This window comes from Drosophila subobscura, chromosome E (genome assembly GCF_008121235.1).
Source record: "Drosophila subobscura isolate 14011-0131.10 chromosome E, UCBerk_Dsub_1.0, whole genome shotgun sequence".
In the NCBI taxonomy this organism is placed as follows: domain Eukaryota; kingdom Metazoa; phylum Arthropoda; class Insecta; order Diptera; family Drosophilidae; genus Drosophila; species Drosophila subobscura.
In genome coordinates this window covers 4046882-4067227 of record NC_048531.1, presented here as the reverse complement: position 1 = coordinate 4067227, position 20346 = coordinate 4046882, and the positions used below count along the sequence as shown (strand labels likewise).

Genomic DNA, 20346 nt, shown 5'->3' with positions numbered 1-20346 from the left:
GCATTTGTGGGATATAATTTTTTATCGACTCCTCGATATTTTTAAATTGTATATCCGATATGTTATGTCGTTCGCGTTGCCAACCTCTCCACCTAAATACAACACACTGGCAACGCTGCAATCAGCTGCGGCAATTTCGCATCGATTCTGTTTATTATTTCCTGGAAAATGTTGCAACTCGACCGAAAACTGATGCAAAATGTGAACCGCACTTAATGGCCGACCCAACATGATTCCCTGGATGCGCGAAAAGTTCAACGAGAAACGCGCAAAGTGGCTGGCGAGAAGTAAGCGCTCATCCACGCCATCGGCCGACAGTCCGGGAAGCAGTCGCGTCCACACCGCAAGCAGTGCCAGCGATGCAGAGAGCCTCAGCTCCGCCTCGCTAAATGTGCACACGACAGAGACGGAGACCCAGACGGACGTTGTCGTGGTCAGCAGACCCACTGTGGGTGGCGGCAGTTGTGTCCTGCGCACGCCCTCGCCGGCCCGCAGGCGTCGCATGCACCTGGAGCTGCAGCTGCACCTGCAGGGCACTGCGGTAGCCACACAAACTGGCAGTGCCGCTGGTGATCCTCTGGACACACCCACTCCAACACAGCAGCATGAAAATGCGTAAGTTGGCAGGCACCTAAATGTCTCCCCCAAAACGATTACCAATATATTTAAATCTTTTTTGTATATTTTCGAAATTCTCCGTTGGATTTCCCCACACAAACTATGCAAAAACTGCGCAGTTTGTTCCTCAGGTGCGTCTTGCTGCTCTCTGGGTGAACTCCAGCCACTAACCTTTGCGCTCTCTTGCAGGAAGACATGCCATTCCAGCCGCGTCGACTCGGCGGGGTCGACGGGCGTAGACGGGGAGGACCCTCTGAAGGTGGGCGATTCCATTACGGTGCGCGTCATATGTCCCAGCTCGCGGGTGCTGGTCTTCAAGACGAACGTGAACAAGCGCCTTAATGACCTAAAGAGTGAGGTCATCCTGGAGCTGAGTGACGATCCCGACTCCATCCAGCTGTTTGCCCCGGATGTGCGGCATCTGAATCCACGCTACCGACTCTATCGGGCCGAGTACTTTGGCGGTGAGCTGAACGAGGCCGAGACGTTGGCCCAGCTGCAGGTGCGCAACAACGAGACCTTCATTCTGTCGGCCAGGCGCAGCACACTCACGCAGACAGTGTCGCGCATACGCGAGGTGCCCGGTCCCAATGAGCAGCTGCTGGAGAGCGCCACGCGGTATGTGCAGACCAACGCCAACTCGCTGCCCACCATCGATATTAACGAGATCTTTCAGCAGTCGAATGTGAGTGTTTTGAGGAGTTGTCAGGGGAGAGTTTTGACCTCCATTTCCATTCCAGATTCAATACGATGTGCGCAAGGTGCTGATCTCCTTGGCCCAGGCCTCGGCTGCCGTTTTGGGTGCTGGGCCCTATGCCCCTCGCCTGATCGCCATGCTGAAGCAGCGGCTGATCAATCGACGCAACCATCAGTCGGATACGCTGCAGTGTCTCGTGGATATGGGCTTCAGGCGGGAGATGGCCGCGTTTGCCCTGAAAGCCAACAGCGGCATTTACTCAAGCACGTTGGAGTGGCTGATACAGAACCAAAACGAGGATGTACTCCAGGAGCCGGCCATCAATATGCAGCAGAGCATGTCCTCCATATCGCCCTCCGCCATTGTCACCAATAACGTAAGAGTTGAACGCGAACCCGTTCCACCGAGATAATTAATTGCGTTGCTATGTCCGCAGGAAACCAGCGAGAACACCGCTGCGCTGATGGAAATTGTGCGCATCTACAGCCATCGGGACTCGCCACCCAGCGAGGAGATAGTCGAATCGCTCACCGAAATGGGCTTCGAGGAAGCTGCCGTGGTATCGGCGCTGAAGCGGACAGGCAACAACAAGGCCTCCGCCTGTGAGTGGCTCTGCGACAATCGTTCGGGCAGTGTGATTGAGCTGCGCGAGGGTCTGGCACCGGATTCGCCCATCCTCAAAGTTATACTCGAAATGCCGCAGGTCCAAATGACGCTCAGCAATCCAAAGACATTTTTGGGTATGAAATAATATTCCTATTTGCCTCGTGGAGTGCATTAATTCTTATGTTTTGTGTTTGTTGATAGCGTTTCTGGCCATACTGGAGAATGAGCATGCAATACGCGTGTGGCGCGGCGATAACGACACCACCTCGGTCATCACACATATCCTGCAAAAGTACCATGAGGAGAAGCATGTGCTGGGCATCAATCAGTTCTATACGAACCGTTGGTGATGTCAGCCCCAAAGTGGCTTTATAAATGAGATTAACCAAATTATATATTTATACATACAACCGCATACTATATACACACTCATGCCCGGGCGCACACCCAAAGCGGGTTCCCATTTTTTGGGGTGTGAAGAGTATTTTTGTAGCCAAAAAAAACTATGAATGTAAAACCGCACAAAGCCAAAGATGCAAAACGCTTTGCCCGAAGCACGCAAAGAAAACGCTTACCGATCAGTACGAATAACGCATATTAAATATAGTAACTAGAGCTAGTCAGCCTCAACAGTCAGAAAGAAGGCCAGGGCCCCGGCCTTCACTTAGTCTATCAAATATCCTATCATCCTAACTGCTAACTCAACTGCACTCTATATATATTTATGTATATGTATAACTCTCCCGATAGCTGTAAGCGAGCGAACTTTTTTGGCGATTTCTGTGCGTATTTTGCAAAGCTATTGTACATTCGGGGCTAAGAACAATGAACCAGAACAACCGACAAGCGGTAACCGATATTGAACATAAAGTATTATTTTGTAAACCAAATATTCTATTAGCAATGTTTTAACAATAAGCAAATAAATCAATTAGTTTTTGATATAAAAAAGGAGAGAGTTGCACTTCTGTGGTGTGTTTTTAGCTCCACCACAAGAATGTTTTTGAAACGCCTTTAAAATAGATTGTAAGTTTAGTTTTAATTCCTCTTGACTTATCGACCAAATTCACCGAAAATTCAGGTGTGAGTCCCCCACCAAAAGGTACCAAGAAGCTGAATCCATATGAATCATGCCACGCTTGTTACGTAGCACTTCATCCAGCATTAGGGGCAGCTCGGGGTATGAGTAATATTTAACCAGAGTGAGTCACACATGCAGATAAGTGGGTGGGTGGCCGCACTACCCCTCGCCAGCGTAATACCAGAACATATGTTAAGCGAAACAGAGTTCTTTTTCATTACTCTTCATTGCAATTTGTATAAATTGTATTGCTTTGTTGTGCAGCAGCAGCAGCAGCAGCAGCAGCAGCAGCAATTGCACTTTTAATGTATTACAATTAATTTTTCCATGCGGCCGCACATTTCTCACATTTCATTGTTTTATCTGCAGCCAGGCCACCACCAACAGCAATGCAAAAAAAAGAGCAGCAGCAGCAACAAAACAGAACTGAACAAAACAAAACTATTATATTCTATTCAATTGTTTGCTAGCCCTTTCTTTCTCTTTTTTATACCAAACGCCCTTGATGGGGGATTGGGAGCGTTGGTGGAATTTTAATTTATGTTAAGCGCGTTCATGTACTCGTGGTGGTTGCATCCATGAGATATATTCACTGGCAAGTGGCTTTCAATTAATATTTTGCGTGCCATTGTTAAATTGTTTAGGAATTGCAGAGAGAGAAAATGACTCGATGTTATGGTCAGAAATTGTTTTTATTAAATGTTTGCGGTTGCAGCTGCAGCAGCAGACTCTCCACACGCTCTCCGCCTAATGGCCCATGTCGCTGGCGCCTGGCGCTGCTGACGATGGCCATGCAAATCTATCTCTAAAAATTGATGACGCATGCAGCGTAAGGGACCGGCGGGACGTAGCATTTAGTATAATAAATCATCTGGAGTCACAGGGTTGGTGGAACCTCTCGAGGCAAATGAGTTTTTGATATTATCAAAAGACGAAATGCATTGACAAGGACGACGAGCAGCAGAATAACATCTTTCAGCTAATCCTCCCCCGCAGCAGGCACACGCCCTAGGCCCACACCCTTGCTACAGTTGGCCATAAAAAAAAAACATCAGCTTCGAAGCTCTAGATACCAGATCCAGAGGGGTTCTCTTCTGGATATTGAAGTCGTGTGGCGCTGTGCTGGCAATTTCCGTTGCATATTGGCAGCCGCCGCAGAAAATTTATAAACAGCATTATCGGTACCCCCACCGCAAGCGAGACAATGCGAAACCGAGCAACCGGAGGAAGATGGAAATATGGTGAATGGTTGGGTGGTTGGGCTGCCACAAAAATTCCTCGATTTGTATGAAAATGAAAATGTTTTGTCATTTCGCATTCGCATGATTTAAAATTCCTGTCTTGTCGCATGCGATTTTGGCGAGTTTTTTTCATGTTTATATTTGCCATTAAATGACAAACTTCCCCGAATGCATTTAATATGCATTAATATGGCCAGGCTTATGGATCGAGGCATCCAATATCGAATACATCTATAATAAAATAATAAAATATTGAAATTGGCAAATGCATAATACGTGACGTACCCATTGTCAAGATGCTCCAACATTGCTGGGGGGCTGGAGTTACGAAATTAATCCATTAATATAGGCCAAAGCACAATCCACCACAACAAATTGTGGCACAAAAAAAAGGATAGCAGGACAAGGATGGATATTTAATGCGATTTCCGATTGCAATGCAAATTTAATTTATTTAATTTTATTTCTCGATTTGTCCTGCATTTCATGCACTTTCCAATGTAATTGGATTGTTTTAATGCTATTTGCGTAGACCAAGGGCCGCATGAAACTGATTTGCAAACAAGCAGGAAAAAATATTTATTTAAATACCAGAAACTCAACACTAAACTAAAATTGTAATGTTTAAGAATAGTTCTAGACACACCCTTGGAATTCCGTATTCATACAGCATCCCATCCCAGCCCAATTAACCATTTAAAACCGAATCGAAGTCCTTCATTAGCAAACATTACCCAATGCCCATTTGCTACCCTCATAGTAGCAAATATTTCATTTATATGCCATAAATACTTGTATGAAACTTTCAACGCGACATGAAAATTAAACGAAAATGGGCGAAAAACCCATCTCCCCACATCAGATATGTATCCTCCCCCCACCGCCCTGTAGCCCATCCTTGTTTCTGTCGTTTGTCTTTACGGGGCAGCAAATAAAAATTCTGCTTTAACGCATGAAATCACACAAAGATACTAAAAATTTGAACATGCAACTTTATGTTTTGGGGGGGCCAAACGGCATGGAGTCTGCGGCAAGGATAAACTGTCCTTTACATGGGCACTACTCTTCCAGGCAGGGAGCACACAACACACGCACACACACACACACATACATACATACAAAACAGCAACACCAAAACGATACAGTTTATGACGCAGTAGGCCAACAGTCCAGTCCAGTCCCCCCCGGTCCACGGCTCATAAATATAAAAATTAGTTGCCGGTCAGTTAGCAAGTGGGTGGGTGGAAGGATGGATGGGTGGGCGGCTGGGTGTCGGTCCGATTCGGTTCGCTTCGATTCGGCCTCGACTGGGAAGGAAGGCCACGCTGGCCGCCCACAATTAATTAATTAGTTCAGTTGACAAAAATTGCGGTGTTTGCTGGTGGGGTGAACGTGGGTGGGTGTGCGGAGGTGTGCGGCGTTTGAGGGTCATACAGTCAGGGTTCGGGTCCTGCGGCCAGCTCGGCATGTGTCTATGATTGGACTGGGTCGATGTCTCCTCGAGTGAGTGCGTGCGTGTGGGTGTGGTTGTGTGACCGTTTTGGCTGATTCTAATTATGTTTATGCGTCCTTGATGTTTGAGATGTTCCATTTGGTTTGGAATCAGTATTGTTTGTATTTAAACAGTACCTTTAAATTATTCCACCACAAATGTTGCATCCAGTCCATTGACTGGAATGAAGTAATTACAAACTTCGCGAACGCATAAACCAAGGGCTTATGTGCATATTATACTGTGTGTGTGCTCATACTTATGTACATGTGTGGGTGAGACTGTTTTGGGTCCACTTTGACCATTCTGTGTGTCATTTCAGTCAAGGGTCGTGCGGCAGGCGGCAGCGGTCAACTGTTTTCATAAGCGTAGCAAATATTTTCACAAGGCCAATTAGTGGGCAGCCCCAGCTGACCGCACAGCTGCCGAGAGTGTGTTCCGAGCCACCCGTCCCATTACTATTCCCCACTCTCTTCCCCAGTAGCCAAACTGTTGGGGCCCTCTCCCCATGCGGCTGCCAACCTGCTCCATTTATTCTCCTCAGCCCTCAGCACAGCTCCCAAAATTAATAAGAGCACCAAACTTTCGAGTTTCTCTTCTTTTTGGCTCTTGGTCTTGGTCCTTCTAACATTCTGGGTTTTTGTCAACGACTCCTCCGCCACCGCACCACACCCCTTAACATTGTGAGCGAGCAACATACTTGCGAACAAAAGTGAAAAAGGCAAAAGCAATAAAGTTTTCAATTGTTTCTTTCGCACTCCATGCAAGAGCAGAGTTCTCTCTGTTCTTTTTCTACATCATCTTCTTCATCCTCTTATTTGACTATTTTTAGTTTTTACAGTTTTTGTGTGTTGTCGTCGGCAGAGGAGATCCAGAGAGACGACTGCCTGCTGCTGCTGCTTGAAAGTTTTTAACTGGCGCTGACTTTAAGTGCAATTCAGTGCCGAGGCCGAGGCGCACAAAAAATGCTAAAACTTTGCTCTACACACCACTTCCCCTCCCCACACCCACATGCCGATGACTTTTTGTTGCCGTCGGTCTCCCGCTCCCTCTGAACCCTCTTGTTCTATTCTGTTTTGCGGCTGCCACATTCGTTTTGTTCTCCTCTCCGTTTTCTCCAGTTTAAAAACGCATTGCCAAATGTGTCACACAGAAGTTCCCCTTCTTGTTGTTACTTTCACAATACCCTTGCAGAGGGTATTCTTATTTGGAGCTGGAGTTGAGTAGGTGAATCAAGTTTTTGTGGGAAAACTTGTGAATGTTTCCAAAGATAGTTCAAGCTTTCTTTACCAATTGCATACATATGCACGTATTTACTTATAATATTGGAGATCGCTGCCTTGGTTATGCAGCGGTGCATCTACAAGGGTATGAAACACCCGATCTTTGTCCCTTATTTTGTTTTTCGTTTCTGTTCTTACTTCTGCCCTGCACAATGCAAGCTTGCACACCGTTATATGGCAGGAGAGGGAGAGAGCGACTGCGGCATGCGGTCGCTTTGTCTCATACATTGCACAATTTGCACTTGACACAATGCAAAAAAGCAGAGGATGAACGCGGGAGCGGTAGCGGGAACGGGAGAGCCATGAGTCGAACGGCACTTAGCGGGTCAGTGCTCACCGCTTGCTTTCAGCCCGCCTGTGGCCCAGGTGACGATGGCACAAAGGACGCCGTTACCATAACAATCTGAACGTATCTAGGTTGAGTGTTCTAATACGTGGCTAAATACTGACGTTCATGTGTTTTCCCATTTTAAAAAGTACTCATTTTAGCTACAATTCCAGGTCGCTCAGTCTTCACAGCTCTATGACCTTCTGCGTTTTCCCTCTTTTCTGATTGCTCATCAGCTAATGCATAGCGGGTTGGCAAATGTTTACAATTACGAGGATTTGTGCCATTGTTTCGCATATAATTACAGCGTTTAATTAATTATACAGAAATTGCAACGTTAAAGAAAACTATTTCATAAACTGCATAAAACTGTACTAAATAAATATTGATTTTCTCTTATTCTCTGTAGTTTGTAGTGCTTCATTCTATCAATCCAAATTGGAAATCCATGTAGACACAAGATTGAAATCTTTGGACATTTTTTTTGTATCCGATTGATTTCGCAAGTCAAGCGGATTTTAAGCCGATCTGACACTAACAAGCTGCGTCTCAACTTATTCAGCTGGCGGACAGAGCCCTCGATGCGGACTCCCATGACGGATTAGTTTTTAATTAGTCCGTTAGGCAGAAATTAATGAGGCAGCTCGCAACAGACCGCCCACTGCACACCCCCACTGCTCGCAGGTCTGGGCGCATTCTCACGTGCGCGGCAAATAAATCATCATTGCCAAAAGCCAAAGGAAAAGCAACAAATACCAAGGAATACAATTGCAATTTCCTGTATCCTGTGTCCTGTTCTGGCCTCTTCCCTCAAATCCTGACAAATGAGCGCAATTTCATAGCTCAAAGGATATTAACGTGTATTAGCAGCAAAACCCCCGAGAGAGAGAGAGAGAGAGAGAGAGAGAGAGAGATGGGAAGAACGCGCCCTGGACCGAGCAAATGCATTAAGTCAACTTACTGTGGTAAATAGGGGGGAATTAACTGGAATGACGGCCATCCAGGGAGGAAAGCACGTTGCACGCAGCATCAAATTTGCTGCTTCATCTATAAGGATTACGGGGCCCAAAACAGTAAAAACTCATAAAGAAATTACTTGCGAGAAATGCAACAAGCACAGATGTAACCCCAGTACGCGCTAAGAGGGTGGAAAGCTTGTACTGTGGCTGGGAGCATGGCCAAGTAAGTGGGTGGGTTGTCCTCGTGGCGCAAACATGGAATATGCATTAGTTGTACATTCAGTTGTACTTCATGATTTGAGGTTTTTCTTTTACAAATATCGGCGGCTTACTCCCTTATGGAAAATCAACAAAGTTCTTTAGCAATTTATCATAAACTTATTAAAACCCAAAAAAGTCAAGCTGGCAAGTGCCAGCACCAACTTGGAGTTGAAGCTAGAAACTTTCGGTGCCATTCCAAATGCATCGTTCGTATGGCAGCTAAACGGAGTACAGCTTGAGTGACACACCGGTCGTCAGAGAGCGACTTGTAAAGCCTATAGCATAGCTGATCGTGAATGTAAGTATATTTATGTAAATACATAAATGCAAGTACCAAATTGCATACCTAAATACATACATATGTATGTACATATGTCCAGGGCACATACATATATGTATGTATAAACCATAAGTCTAATAAACTGCTGCAAAATTTCCCAAGAGTCTCATTGTCTGTTTTCACTTTTTACACAGTATTACTTTTAGCACTAAAACTTTCCTTGAATCATTTTGAAATGCTAAAGATGAAGTGTCATATGGATCCGTTTCTCCCATCAGGTGTCCTGGATGTTATCTCTTTTGCGGCTGGGCCATTAAAGTCAGTGCGGATGTCAACCACTCACAAGTTATTATAATTAAAGCCAAGCCCAGTACAAAAGGAGTTTCGCTTTCACCGCTTCATTCCGCCTTACAAAGTATGTATTGTTTCTTTGGTTGAGTTCTGTGAAATGTTATTTGTATTTGTAATTTTGTGCGTTGTCTCGGGCGTTTGGTGTCTGTGTTTTGCCGCTGTTGTTTGTCGTTTGCTGCGGTCCCAAGAACATTCAGCCGCAATAACAACCAAGTCCTAGGAACCGAGAACAACATCAACAGCTTGCCTTACAACGGAAATGGCAACGGCAACGGCAACCGACGGAAGCAGGAACAACAGCGTACGGCTATATGCCTTTTTAACTTGATTTAATGAGTGCAGGGAAAGACATCAACAAGAAAAATGAAATAACTGTCATTGAAGACATGAAAAAGGGAGCGCAAATGGTGGATAGACAGTGCTGCCACCCCCACTCCCACTCCAGTCGGGTTGAGTCAGTCGGCCTGATGGAGTGCGAGGCTGTGGCGCTACTTAACTGGGACACGAAACCGTCAGGGGTCCGTCCGCCTGCTGCTGGCACTCTACTGGGTGTGGCAGGGCGCAATTATGCAGCAAATTAACGCTTTATATTTATTAAAAGGAAAACCCAAAGGAAATGAGTATGGGCGTGGCCTCCCCACGGGGGATGAATGTCTTGCAGAAACAAAAAAAAAAGTTCCAGAGTACACAGTAAATTGTCTTTGGCAGTTCCCACCAAAAATATGGTCGCGGTAGTCCGGAGATGGCCTGTCTTGTTGAAAGTCTATCCATCAGGGTGCTCGTTGTCGGTTGAATTAAGATCTATTGTTATTGATATTTAGGTGCAGGTTAACACTCAGTTGAGAAAAGAGAGAGGCGCAGAGGCTCAGCTGGTAACAAACACTTTAATCAGATTGAACTCTTTCCTCAGAAAATTTCTCCTTTGACTCTATCATACTTGGAGTGTCTTTTGGTAGCCCCGAATTATCAGCACACTTTGAGTCATCACACATTCGGTTTCAGTCTAGATTTATTATTTAGTTTACACGCTTCTTATTCCACATATTTCATACACATGTATTCCATATTTCGCGGTGCTACGAGATGACGCACATGCCGCACTCCTCCATGACGCAGCAGGCGCCTAGCATCAGGCAGCATTCCATTTCGCCTTGGGAGGGTCCTGTGGCCGTCGGGCCGTATTGGGGCTGCTCCACCACCACAACGGGCTGCGAGTACATTGGGGAGGGCATTATCACCTCCACCGGCGGCGGGGGCTGCATCACTTCGATGATTTCCGGTGGATAGTACGGATCGATCACGTCCATTTGGTAGCCTTGATTGTAGTACATTCTCTCTTTGATTTCTTGGTTGCTTCCTTTGACTAACTAAATTTGGCTAAACGCTTCGACTAAGTGGTCGCTGCCCGGGTACGCGCCTATAACTGAAGCAACGCACTGAAAGTTTTGCCTCGAAATAAATAATTTACCCAATTTTATCTAAAGCCCTGGGAATTTGATCAATGAGCTTCCCCCTGATTACACACAAAGTACACAAAATGTTGAAAAAAAAAAAAACACCACAACAGTGGGGCAATCGCAGTACATAAACATATGTAGATAAATACAAATATGTAAACATGTGTCTATCAGTGCTCGATTTTGCACTATTCTGACTAAAATGCATGCAAAAAGTAAACACATTTCTTGGCAGACTAGGATAGACTTTTATATTCTCAATTAACAATCCGACTTAGCTCCATGCACTTTGAGGATAAAAGAGTCTAAGACTGGCATTAACTCTGATTGTTTAGATATTTTCCCAACAATTAAGGCTATCTTCTTTCATTGCTGCATATTTTTTGTGAAAAATCGAAATAAATCACACATTTCAATTGCAAAAACCTGCACCACAGTTCTCGGGCACATTTCGTATCACATTGCGTATGAGTAATTTTGTTTAAGCTTTAGATAAAACCTGGCCAAGGAAAAGCACACACACACACACACAACTGATGGTAGGTGTGAGCCGGCACTGGCACTGCTACTCCGGCGACACCCTTGTCAAAATGTTTTGGGTGGCGGCAGAAACTTTGAGGCTGCGGTTGCAATTCGAGAGGCCAAAGAGTCATAAAATCCTTTATCAAATGGCAACAGCAGCTCGGCAAAGGGAGCCAAACTTGGCAGCACTTTTGACACATTTTCCGGTTTTATTGGCAAATCGAGCCACAAATAAATAATAACTCGGAATGTGAACTAACTTCGCAATGATGTGGCGAGCATTTCCCCAACCGCATCCCGAAGCCGGAAAAGGATTCCCTCAGCCCAAGTCCGTGTGTTGTGTCATAAAACTACAAATTTTTGTGGCATGTTATTAAATTTGGCTTTTTATGTTATGGCCCCGGCATTGAGATTTATGTAAGACAATATGTTCTGCGCGTTGCGGGGAGAGTGTGTAGGGAGTGTCAAGCATTATTTATAACAAATCGTAAAATTTTATTGCACGAAAAAACTGTGTGTGGGAATTATGTGACCTCGAATGCCACTACATAGAAGGTTAATTGAACGTAACGCATTTAAGGATCGGTGGTCCAGTGTTTATGGAAGTGTTCTCCTTCCCTCACATGATGGTGCAGCAACAACAGCAATCGCCGCATCCACAACAGCACGGACAGCAGGGGCAGCAGCAACAGCCCTTCTCCTTCGGCGGCGGCGCTGGAGGCGACTGTACGATGACCGTGGTGGCAGGCTGCGGTGCCACTTGCACCACCTCTACGACACGAGTACGATGGTCCATGTTTTGATCGTTTACTGTTTTGGGTCTATCGGAAGCGACTTGTTCCACCGAGCGCGTTCTGTGTGGCACTGGGCAATACGCTGGATTTTACTATTAAAGTTAAGTTCTTTGCCAATCTCGGACTATTGCGCGACGAGTGTTATCTATAGATAAAGGCCACACAGCCCCACTGTGGGCTCTTATCAGAGTCTAAAGCGTACTGGGAAGCGTAGTGTTCAGGTTTGTGTGAAGTACCCTATGTTTGTAGGGGTCTTACGTAGGTACAGAGATATGTACATACAGCTGTGAAAAAAATAATAGCACCACCACCACAAGCAATTTTCAAATAGTTGCCCAACTCACATTTTTAACTTTAAGGAAACTTTAAGCACATTTTTAGAAAGGGAAGACTCTTACAAATCTGGGAACAACAAAAAAAAGCACCTTTTTTGTAAGGCTTTTAAGTTATTTAAGGAACTTTAGAGAAACTCGTAAAATTAGGCGAAAAAAATAATAGCACCACTTTTGAAAAATGGATTTAAAATTTAAAAAATGACCAACAAGTAATGAATTTCTTAGTTAACCCTTTTGAACTATTAATTCTAAATCAATATTTATCATTCAAGATTTAGTTCAGTGTCCTATTTTGGCAACATCAGCTGCGCAGCGTCTTGGCATGGAATCCACTAAGTCCAGGCATAGCTTTTGGGGAGCTTTGGACCAGGACTCTTAAATTTGTTCTCAAAGGGATCCGACAGTGGTTGGTTTGGAATCAGCAACTTCCTTCTGGACGTCGGACCACAGATTTTCGATGGGTTTTATGTCAGGCGACTGTGCAGGCCACTTTAACACGTTCAGTGTTGGCCCAGAACCATTCCTTTGCTTTTATGCTGGGGTTATTTTCCGTTTGAAAGACCCATACGAGTGGAATTTTGTATTCTGCAAAGGGTACCATTACTGTCTCCATGAAATTCAAGGACACGTGCTGATCCATGATGGTTTATAGTCAATGTATTGGCCCTACTCCATAGTAAGAGAAGCAGGCCCATACCATTAAATTCAACCTTTTATTTTTAATGGTTTCCTTTGGTGTACTGGTGTTCCTTGAACGTCTTAAGTATGATCGAGATCCCTTTTCAGTAAATAAAACACTTTTTACTCATCTGACATTAAAATTTATGCTCCATTATAGGGATGTCCAATTGGCATGCTCCCTTGCAAACATCATGTGCTTAGTAATTTGTCTGGCGTTTAAAAGTGCGATTTTTTTTGGGGATCAGGCTTTTAGGCTATGTTGTCTAAGATATTTCAAAACTTTCTAGCCCGTCGCTTTTATTTTAAGCTTTTTTTTAAGCTCGATAGCATTCTTGAAGAGAACCTTCTTGCTCTCGCGAATCAGCATTTTGACCCTAAAAGGGGTCATAGATCGTTTTCATCCACGTGTTTTACACTTTTCTTCATAGTTTAAGGCGTTTTTAATCATTTTATTGAAACTGCCTACCAATTGACCAAATTCTCTGTAAGTTTTTACGTCAAACATAAATTTTTTGCAAGGGTCGCGCTTTTTCGCATTTCAGAGCTTTCCACGTATTATTGTAATGATTATTATTAGCTTTTATGATAGAAACAATGAAATATTAGTTAAAACTAATAAATACGTGGTTAATACAAAATTAATTCCGCGAAATTACGGATATTCACTTAAAATAGTGCTAACGGTGCTATTATTTTTTTCGCCATATTCGTGGTATTTTTTCTTAAAGTTACAAAAAAAAATATAAAGACAGAAATTTGAAGAAAGGCAAACCTTTGTTTGTTAATGGGGAATACTTAACTATATGAAAAAACTAAAAATTTAAAAAAATCGCAACAGTAATTGATTTTTTTTTGTCCAAGAACAAAATGTGCTGCAGTGGTGCTATTATTTTTTTCGCAACTGTATGTACATCGGGTTGACTGATGATATTGTAATATTAGTAAATAGTTGTAGGTTGGCAAGAGATGTGTTGGGTGTAGAATTCCATTTAAATAATACAGAAGTATTATTATATCAGAAATATCTACCAAGACCCTGTTGTGTTTTTATCTTTCATTTGAATTCTTATAGCCAGTGATCTTATCTTTTTATTAGCTTTTATCGTTTAAACAAGTTCAATGTGTTGCTGAGTATGTTATTAATTTGCCTTCACCTTTTAATAGAGTAATTATTATTATTTATTAAATTCGAAACAATTTGATACATCTATTTAGCTAATTTTAGCTATGTTTAACCTTGTTCCAATTAAGTCATCCATTGCCACTTCACAAAAAAGCTCTCAAATAGTTATCAGCTGGGGGATTTTGAATTGATTTCGTCGAGACCTTCAACACAGCTCGCTGCCCATCAATGCCGTGACTCACATTACACAAAATATCTACACATCTACATCTAATAGCACAGCTAATTGTACGCGTATGGGTAACCTTATCTAAACCACCAACCAACCCATTCAAAACTATATACATTTGAGGACGCACTTTGCATTCGAATACAGCATCCCCCCAACCACCCCAATTTCCGGCAAATAGTTCCTCGTTGCTATCACCGAACGGGGATCTCAATTAAAATTTTCCCCATGAGCGGAAAGGGAAAAAGGCAAAGCTGATGGCTTACAAAGGGGGGGGCGCGGGGCGTTACCTTACCGAAATTAATAAAAATATATAGATATATTTTTGAGCGTCCTTCGTGCAATGGCGATGATAATTAGTGTACGTGATTCTATTTACTTTGACGGGGCCCCAACAAAACCTTCGCAAACATCCCCTCAGTACCGGGAAAGGGGTCGTCGAGTCCTTTAAGCCAACACCAAGGGAATGCGGCAGGGTGTGCGCGTGTGTGTGTGTGTGTAATATGATATGCGCGTAAAAAATATAGTACGTGTGTGCGTGACAATGGCAACAACGTGCGGCAGATGCCTCCTGTTGGGGGCATGGGGTATGTGTCGGGTGTCAAAAATGAATCTACGCCTGCTCGGAATTTTAAAATAACCAAATGACTTCGAGCTTGATGAAAGTAAGCAACAAAAGGCGGAGTCGAGGCCCCATAAATATTTATAAACTTTCCCCGACTGTCATATAAACACAGGGGCGGAGGCGGGGGTCATTAGTTGGCTTGCCTTGCACACCTTTCGGCAGGTCTGCCAGGACAGACAGTTCCTGTTCCAGTTGGGCACAATAAAACCCAACCCCAAAATGGGGAAGGAGGAGGCCATTTAAATTCCTCTACGCCATAAGCAGAGGTCTAAATGGAATTGACTGCTAGTTGGAGTGCTATCTGTGGGTGAGAGTGGGAATTACGGAATGTGATAGATATCTGAATATTGATACTGTAAGAATTTGATAAGTAACGAGAAGAGGAGCTTGAGCTTGTCGAGATTTTTCATAAATTATTATAGTTTGGTTATAGAGCTGTTGGAAAATAATTTGGGTTTCATTTCAGGAACACAATTTGCAGATATGGGAAAATGTGAAACTTTTGAATGTGTTTACACGAAAGAAAAATTTAGCTGTTGTAGATCGCTTACTCATAGTTCAAATTTCCACATTTCCTGTTTGCCACATTTATAATTTTTACTGAATATAATATGCAGCGTGGATAACCACATATGCTAGAAAATTGTACCAACCTACAGGAATTTTCGTGGTGATAGAATAATTATACCCGACGATATGCCGAGTCAAAGTTAAAATTTTCTACAAATATTAATTTTTTTTGCAACTTTGACAATTTTGTAAAATGCATTTTTGTATGGTGTTGTTCCATTTTTAAACATGAGCCTGTAAGTGGCATCTTTTCCTAACCAAGTAAGCTACCAAATATTGAAATTGTTTAAAGAAAACAAGTTATTATCCCACATATGTATGGCTTAGTGCCATAGTAGAAAAATTCGATAGTATATTTTTGTTTGTAACTTTAAGCACGACCAGAACCTGCAGTCTGTTTGTCGTTTTATATATACATATGTATATTATATATACACACACACACACACACATATATGTATGTATACGATACATATAAAAATGATAAAGCAAAATGACGAAAAGTGGCAGTAAAAAATAAAATGCGCTGCCGCAAAAGTGCCATTTGTGGCATAAACACATGCGCGCTCCAAAAAGTTTGATAAGACAAAAGGCAGTTGGGAGGTGCCACGCCATGCCATGGCCATGCCACACACCAGGTGCCAGCCAGGTGAAGTGAGTGCCGCGTCAGGCCGAAAAACACTGCCAAGTGTGTGTGTGTGTGTGTGTGTGTGTGCGGCAGAGTGTCCCAAGAATGAACTTCGTTGGCGCCGAGACCGCAGTGTGCCACTAAATGCTGCCACTAAATGTGTGCCAAGTATTATTGCAGTCCCCGACACACAGGTCCCTATCTATGGGTGGGTTGCTATGTGGGTGTTCGGGAGAGGATGTGAGGGTAGGACGCGGGAAGCTTTCTGCCAAAATTGCCTAAGGAGGCAGTCGTCGCGCGCCACAGCTCGCATAAAATTAGCACAATAAAAACACATAAATGCGGCACAAAAACATGAAAATCCACTTGTTATAATTTAATCGAGTTGATAGAATATTTACGACACCTTTTTCCAGGTGCTATAAGAGTGTGTGTGGCGCTGTGTGTGTGTGTGTGGCGGAGGAGGCTTTCCTTCAAAAATGTGGCACAGAATAAAAGTTTTAATCACACGTTGCCTGCCACTTTTATTGCTGGCCAATGAAGATTGCGGCGAGTGCATTACAAAAACTTTTGGGCATAAAGTGCCTTTTAATGCAAAATTTTTAAGTGCTCAAAAACTAAGTGAAATCACTTGGATTTTATTTGAGGCTAATTGGGGCAGGGAGAAGATTTGCATATATATGTACATATATTTACATACGTTCATATATTTACATACATACAAACATACATATGTACATATATTTTTGTCAAAGACAAAAACGAGAAAGGGCGAATTCGCGTTCAATGGGAATTTAAATCACAACAGCAGAGAACGCAAAGCAAGAAAATATGAGAGCGCATTCAGACGAGAGCGAATTCAGACAAGAGCGAATGAAGACAAGAGCGAATTCAAACGAGAGCGAACTCAGACGAGAGCGAAAAGCAGATCGGGGCGAAAGTGACGCTGAGAGAGATTCAATTCAGCCTCCGAGAGTGTGTGTGAGAGAAAGAACTTTGTATTCAATAACTCATTGAACTTGTCTTGTAACAATAAACTTATTACTCCAAAAAAAATGGGAGTATCTGAGAGTTGGAAGAATTTCCATGACGCTTTACACTTTAATTTTAATTAAGTTTTTATTTATTTGTGTTGAAAAGGAAAGTTTAAAATTACCAGTCTCGCTGGCCCCTCTAATAAAATATTGCAGGACAAAAAACAATAATCCATAAACAAAACCTCAAAAGCTAATCGCTGCCTTCTGAGAGCTCCTTGGAGCTGGCCATAGAGCGATTACTGGCCTTGCTGGCACGACGACTCAGGACCACAGTGGCCTTCTTCGTGGCGGACTCTTCCTGATTACACACCATACAAAGCTCCACGAAGGAAACCAAATCCCTGGACTTGAGAGCCTTGGCAATGGGGAGGGCATCATCCAGTGCGTCTTTCGTTTGTTCTAGCTTGTGCACCACAGCATTTGCCTTGACTATCTGCACCACATTGAGGAACTTCCAGAGATTGCTGTTGCAATTCGCCGACTCCTTTACGCCCCTGCGTGCAGCAAATGCGCACTCCGAATGGTGTCCTTGGTCCATATGGCATTGGGAGATCTGATGAAACAGATAACACTTTTCGATGGAATACTTGGCAAAGATCATGCGATGCTCGAGGCGTGCCTGCAGTCTCCTGAGTGAAAAAAATAATATGTAAAATGTGTGGAAAGTCTACCCTTACTTTGATCTAACTTGGCTCTCGTGGTGGCGGGATCGTAGAGATCCGGCTCTGCGTGCGTGGATCGATCTCCAAACACAAAGGAAACAAATTCCATCACCTTGTCTGTGGGCAAATGTAGCAGCTGCAGGATCGCCGAATTCCCAATGACACTAAAGCGCTTCGGTGGCTTCAGTTGTTCGGCCAGCGCCAGACCCAAAGTGTTGTACATTTCATTGAGAAACTCGAACTTCCAGCACATGACGCGATGCGTTTTCTTCACCACATAATCGCCCATTACCTCCTCGACGTATTTGGTTAAAGTCTGCCAAGGGAAAAGCAAAAGGATTAGCCCTGCCCCAATGCTGTCGGATCTCACCTTCACTCGCCGCTCCTTGCGCAGCACACGAACACGCTTGAGGGCCGCATTCATGGTGCGATATGTCTGGTACTGTACATGGTACAGGTAGGACTCACGATACCGATCCGACAACTGCTTGTTGCGATACTTGATAAAGTTCTCGTAGTACAAGGGACTACGCGATTGCAGCATTTTCTGTAAAAGAAAAGAGGAGTTGGTTTGGGGATGCATTGAAGTTCGAGGACTTACCATAAACTTCCGCACAATCTCGTACTGCTTGACGGAGATTTTGTTTAGAAAGTAGTTGGACTCCTTGCATTGACTGAGCAGCAGTGCGGGATTATTCAGCAGACTCTTCATGAACACCACATCCACCCAGGACTCATTGAGGTATGTCTGATGGAATATATTAAAGGCGCGCTTTCGGCGCGCTATCTCCAGTGGTGAGAGGAGCTGCTCCTCCACCTCGGGTATGCTGAGTACATCGCATTTGCCCTGCTCCCTCAACACCTTCCACAGCGGACGCTTGTCCACTATTTCACTGGCCTTGAACAGCTCGTTGACGACCTGGACGGTTCTTTGGTGTTTCGAGAAGAATGCGGTCAATGCCTCACCCGTACAATCTTGTATAACTTCTTCGACCTGTCAGAGAGAAAAGGGACTGTAAATGGATCCAATAGCTATCCTCCATGGGTACACCCACCACCACCAAGCGATTCTCGAAGCTTTTAGTCTTATTGCCCGTAAACTGGCGAATGTTGTTTTGCGTCTCGGCCATGCTGTTTTCAAACTGATTGAGTTCGTACAGAGCATCACAGATTTCCAGATTAATGAAAGCCTTTTCGCCACTCGTCGTGCGAGCCATGCCTGTAAAAATTGCGCTCAAACGCAGGCTCACAAAAGTGGACTCCTCCGATACTTACTCGCCGCCGCGCGACTGTCCAACAGCGCGCCCTGAGTCTGAGCCGCCTTCCGTTTGCTCTGGCAGCGTTTGTACATTGTCATGTGGTCCTTGGGATCCAGATCGAGTGCCTTGTTAAAGTAGTGCATGGCAAAGTTCTCTCTGCGCCGGCGTGAGTAGTAGCTTCCCCAATCCTTGTAGATGTGTTGCTCAATCTCTGGCGGCCATTCGATCGTCTCCCAGGGACTAACGGCCGCGGCCACACCCGCTGGCGGTGCACCAACAATCGATGTCATTGTAATTATTTCTTTGTTGTATCTATCTGTGCCTGCAGTAACTTATTTTGTTTGAGTTTGAAATGTGAATAAAAATCTACTTAGAATTTAAAATAAAGAACTCAAAAATAAACTAAATAAAATGTTCACCTGAACCCTGAGGTGAGCTGACTAAAACAAGTTTCAAAATTTTAAACCAGATATCAAAGTTGATAGTTGCAACCGCAAATTATAGTCGGGCACCTTCGTGTGGCAAGTGGAAAGTGGCAAGTGGCAAGGCGTATACGTTTCCTCTTCAATTTTGAATTCTGTCACACTTCCTAATAAGCGACTGCGGGGCCACGTTGAAAGCCACGCAAGGACTCGGCACAAAACATGTGATTAAAAGTGGAAAGCGAAAAATGTTGTGGGAAACTCAACCACAAGGAGACGCCTCGCAGCACACAGTTCAAATGGGAATAGAAATTATGCGGCCAACAATGAAATTAAAGCCGCTAGAATCCAGGCCACAAAAAGGCAATGACAAGTGTCGTTAGCGGAGCGCGAGGCAGCGGACACTCAACTCAACGCGTTCATAAATCTAATGTGTAATAAATTTAAACAGCAAAATCATGCAAAAGCAAAAGCAAAAGATCTCGGGGACAGGGGCACACGCACAGGACGAGGGACTCAGGACACAGGACTCGCTCAACAATGACTACACTTTAGCGGCAAATTTGTGCGCATTGTCGCCGTATTATTTGCTATTATTTATGCCTTTTCCACTATTTACTTCCTTTCTTGGTGCTCGCCACGCCATTCATGCAAAAAGTGGCCACTCCTTGGTCAGGACACACAAACACACAAACAGCTAAATCCTCGCTCTCCTCACTCTCCTCCTCCTGCCGGCACTTATGGCGTGCTGAGAGCATTTGCGCTTGGCGAGGCTTGCGTGGATTTTAAACATTTTCACACAACA

At 44.0% G+C, this 20346-nt stretch overlaps 3 protein-coding genes across 3 annotated transcripts; 1 reads left to right on the top strand and 2 right to left on the bottom strand.

Moving 5' to 3' along the window:
* The first annotated feature begins 101 nt into the window (after positions 1-101).
* On the top strand, positions 102-2837 carry LOC117891232 (ubiquitin-associated domain-containing protein 1). Its single transcript, XM_034796577.1, has 6 exons — positions 102-615; positions 738-749; positions 808-1303; positions 1359-1691; positions 1752-2055; positions 2123-2837. The coding sequence occupies exons 1-6, from the start codon at positions 230-232 to the stop codon at positions 2269-2271; spliced, it is 1680 nt and encodes a 559-aa protein (XP_034652468.1). The 5' UTR covers positions 102-229; the 3' UTR covers positions 2272-2837.
* A 7351-nt stretch (positions 2838-10188) lies between these two features.
* LOC117890446 lies at positions 10189-10628 on the bottom strand. The gene has a single exon (XM_034795277.1). The coding sequence runs from the start codon at positions 10526-10528 to the stop codon at positions 10274-10276; it is 255 nt and encodes an 84-aa protein (XP_034651168.1). The 5' UTR covers positions 10529-10628; the 3' UTR covers positions 10189-10273.
* A 6677-nt stretch (positions 10629-17305) lies between these two features.
* LOC117890243 lies at positions 17306-19462 on the bottom strand. The gene is made up of 6 exons (XM_034794989.1): positions 19136-19462; positions 18916-19079; positions 18462-18854; positions 18231-18407; positions 17887-18176; positions 17306-17827 (listed from the first exon to the last, which is right to left on the bottom strand). The coding sequence occupies exons 1-6, from the start codon at positions 19407-19409 to the stop codon at positions 17389-17391; spliced, it is 1737 nt and encodes a 578-aa protein (XP_034650880.1). The 5' UTR covers positions 19410-19462; the 3' UTR covers positions 17306-17388.
* Positions 19463-20346: the final 884 nt, after the last annotated feature.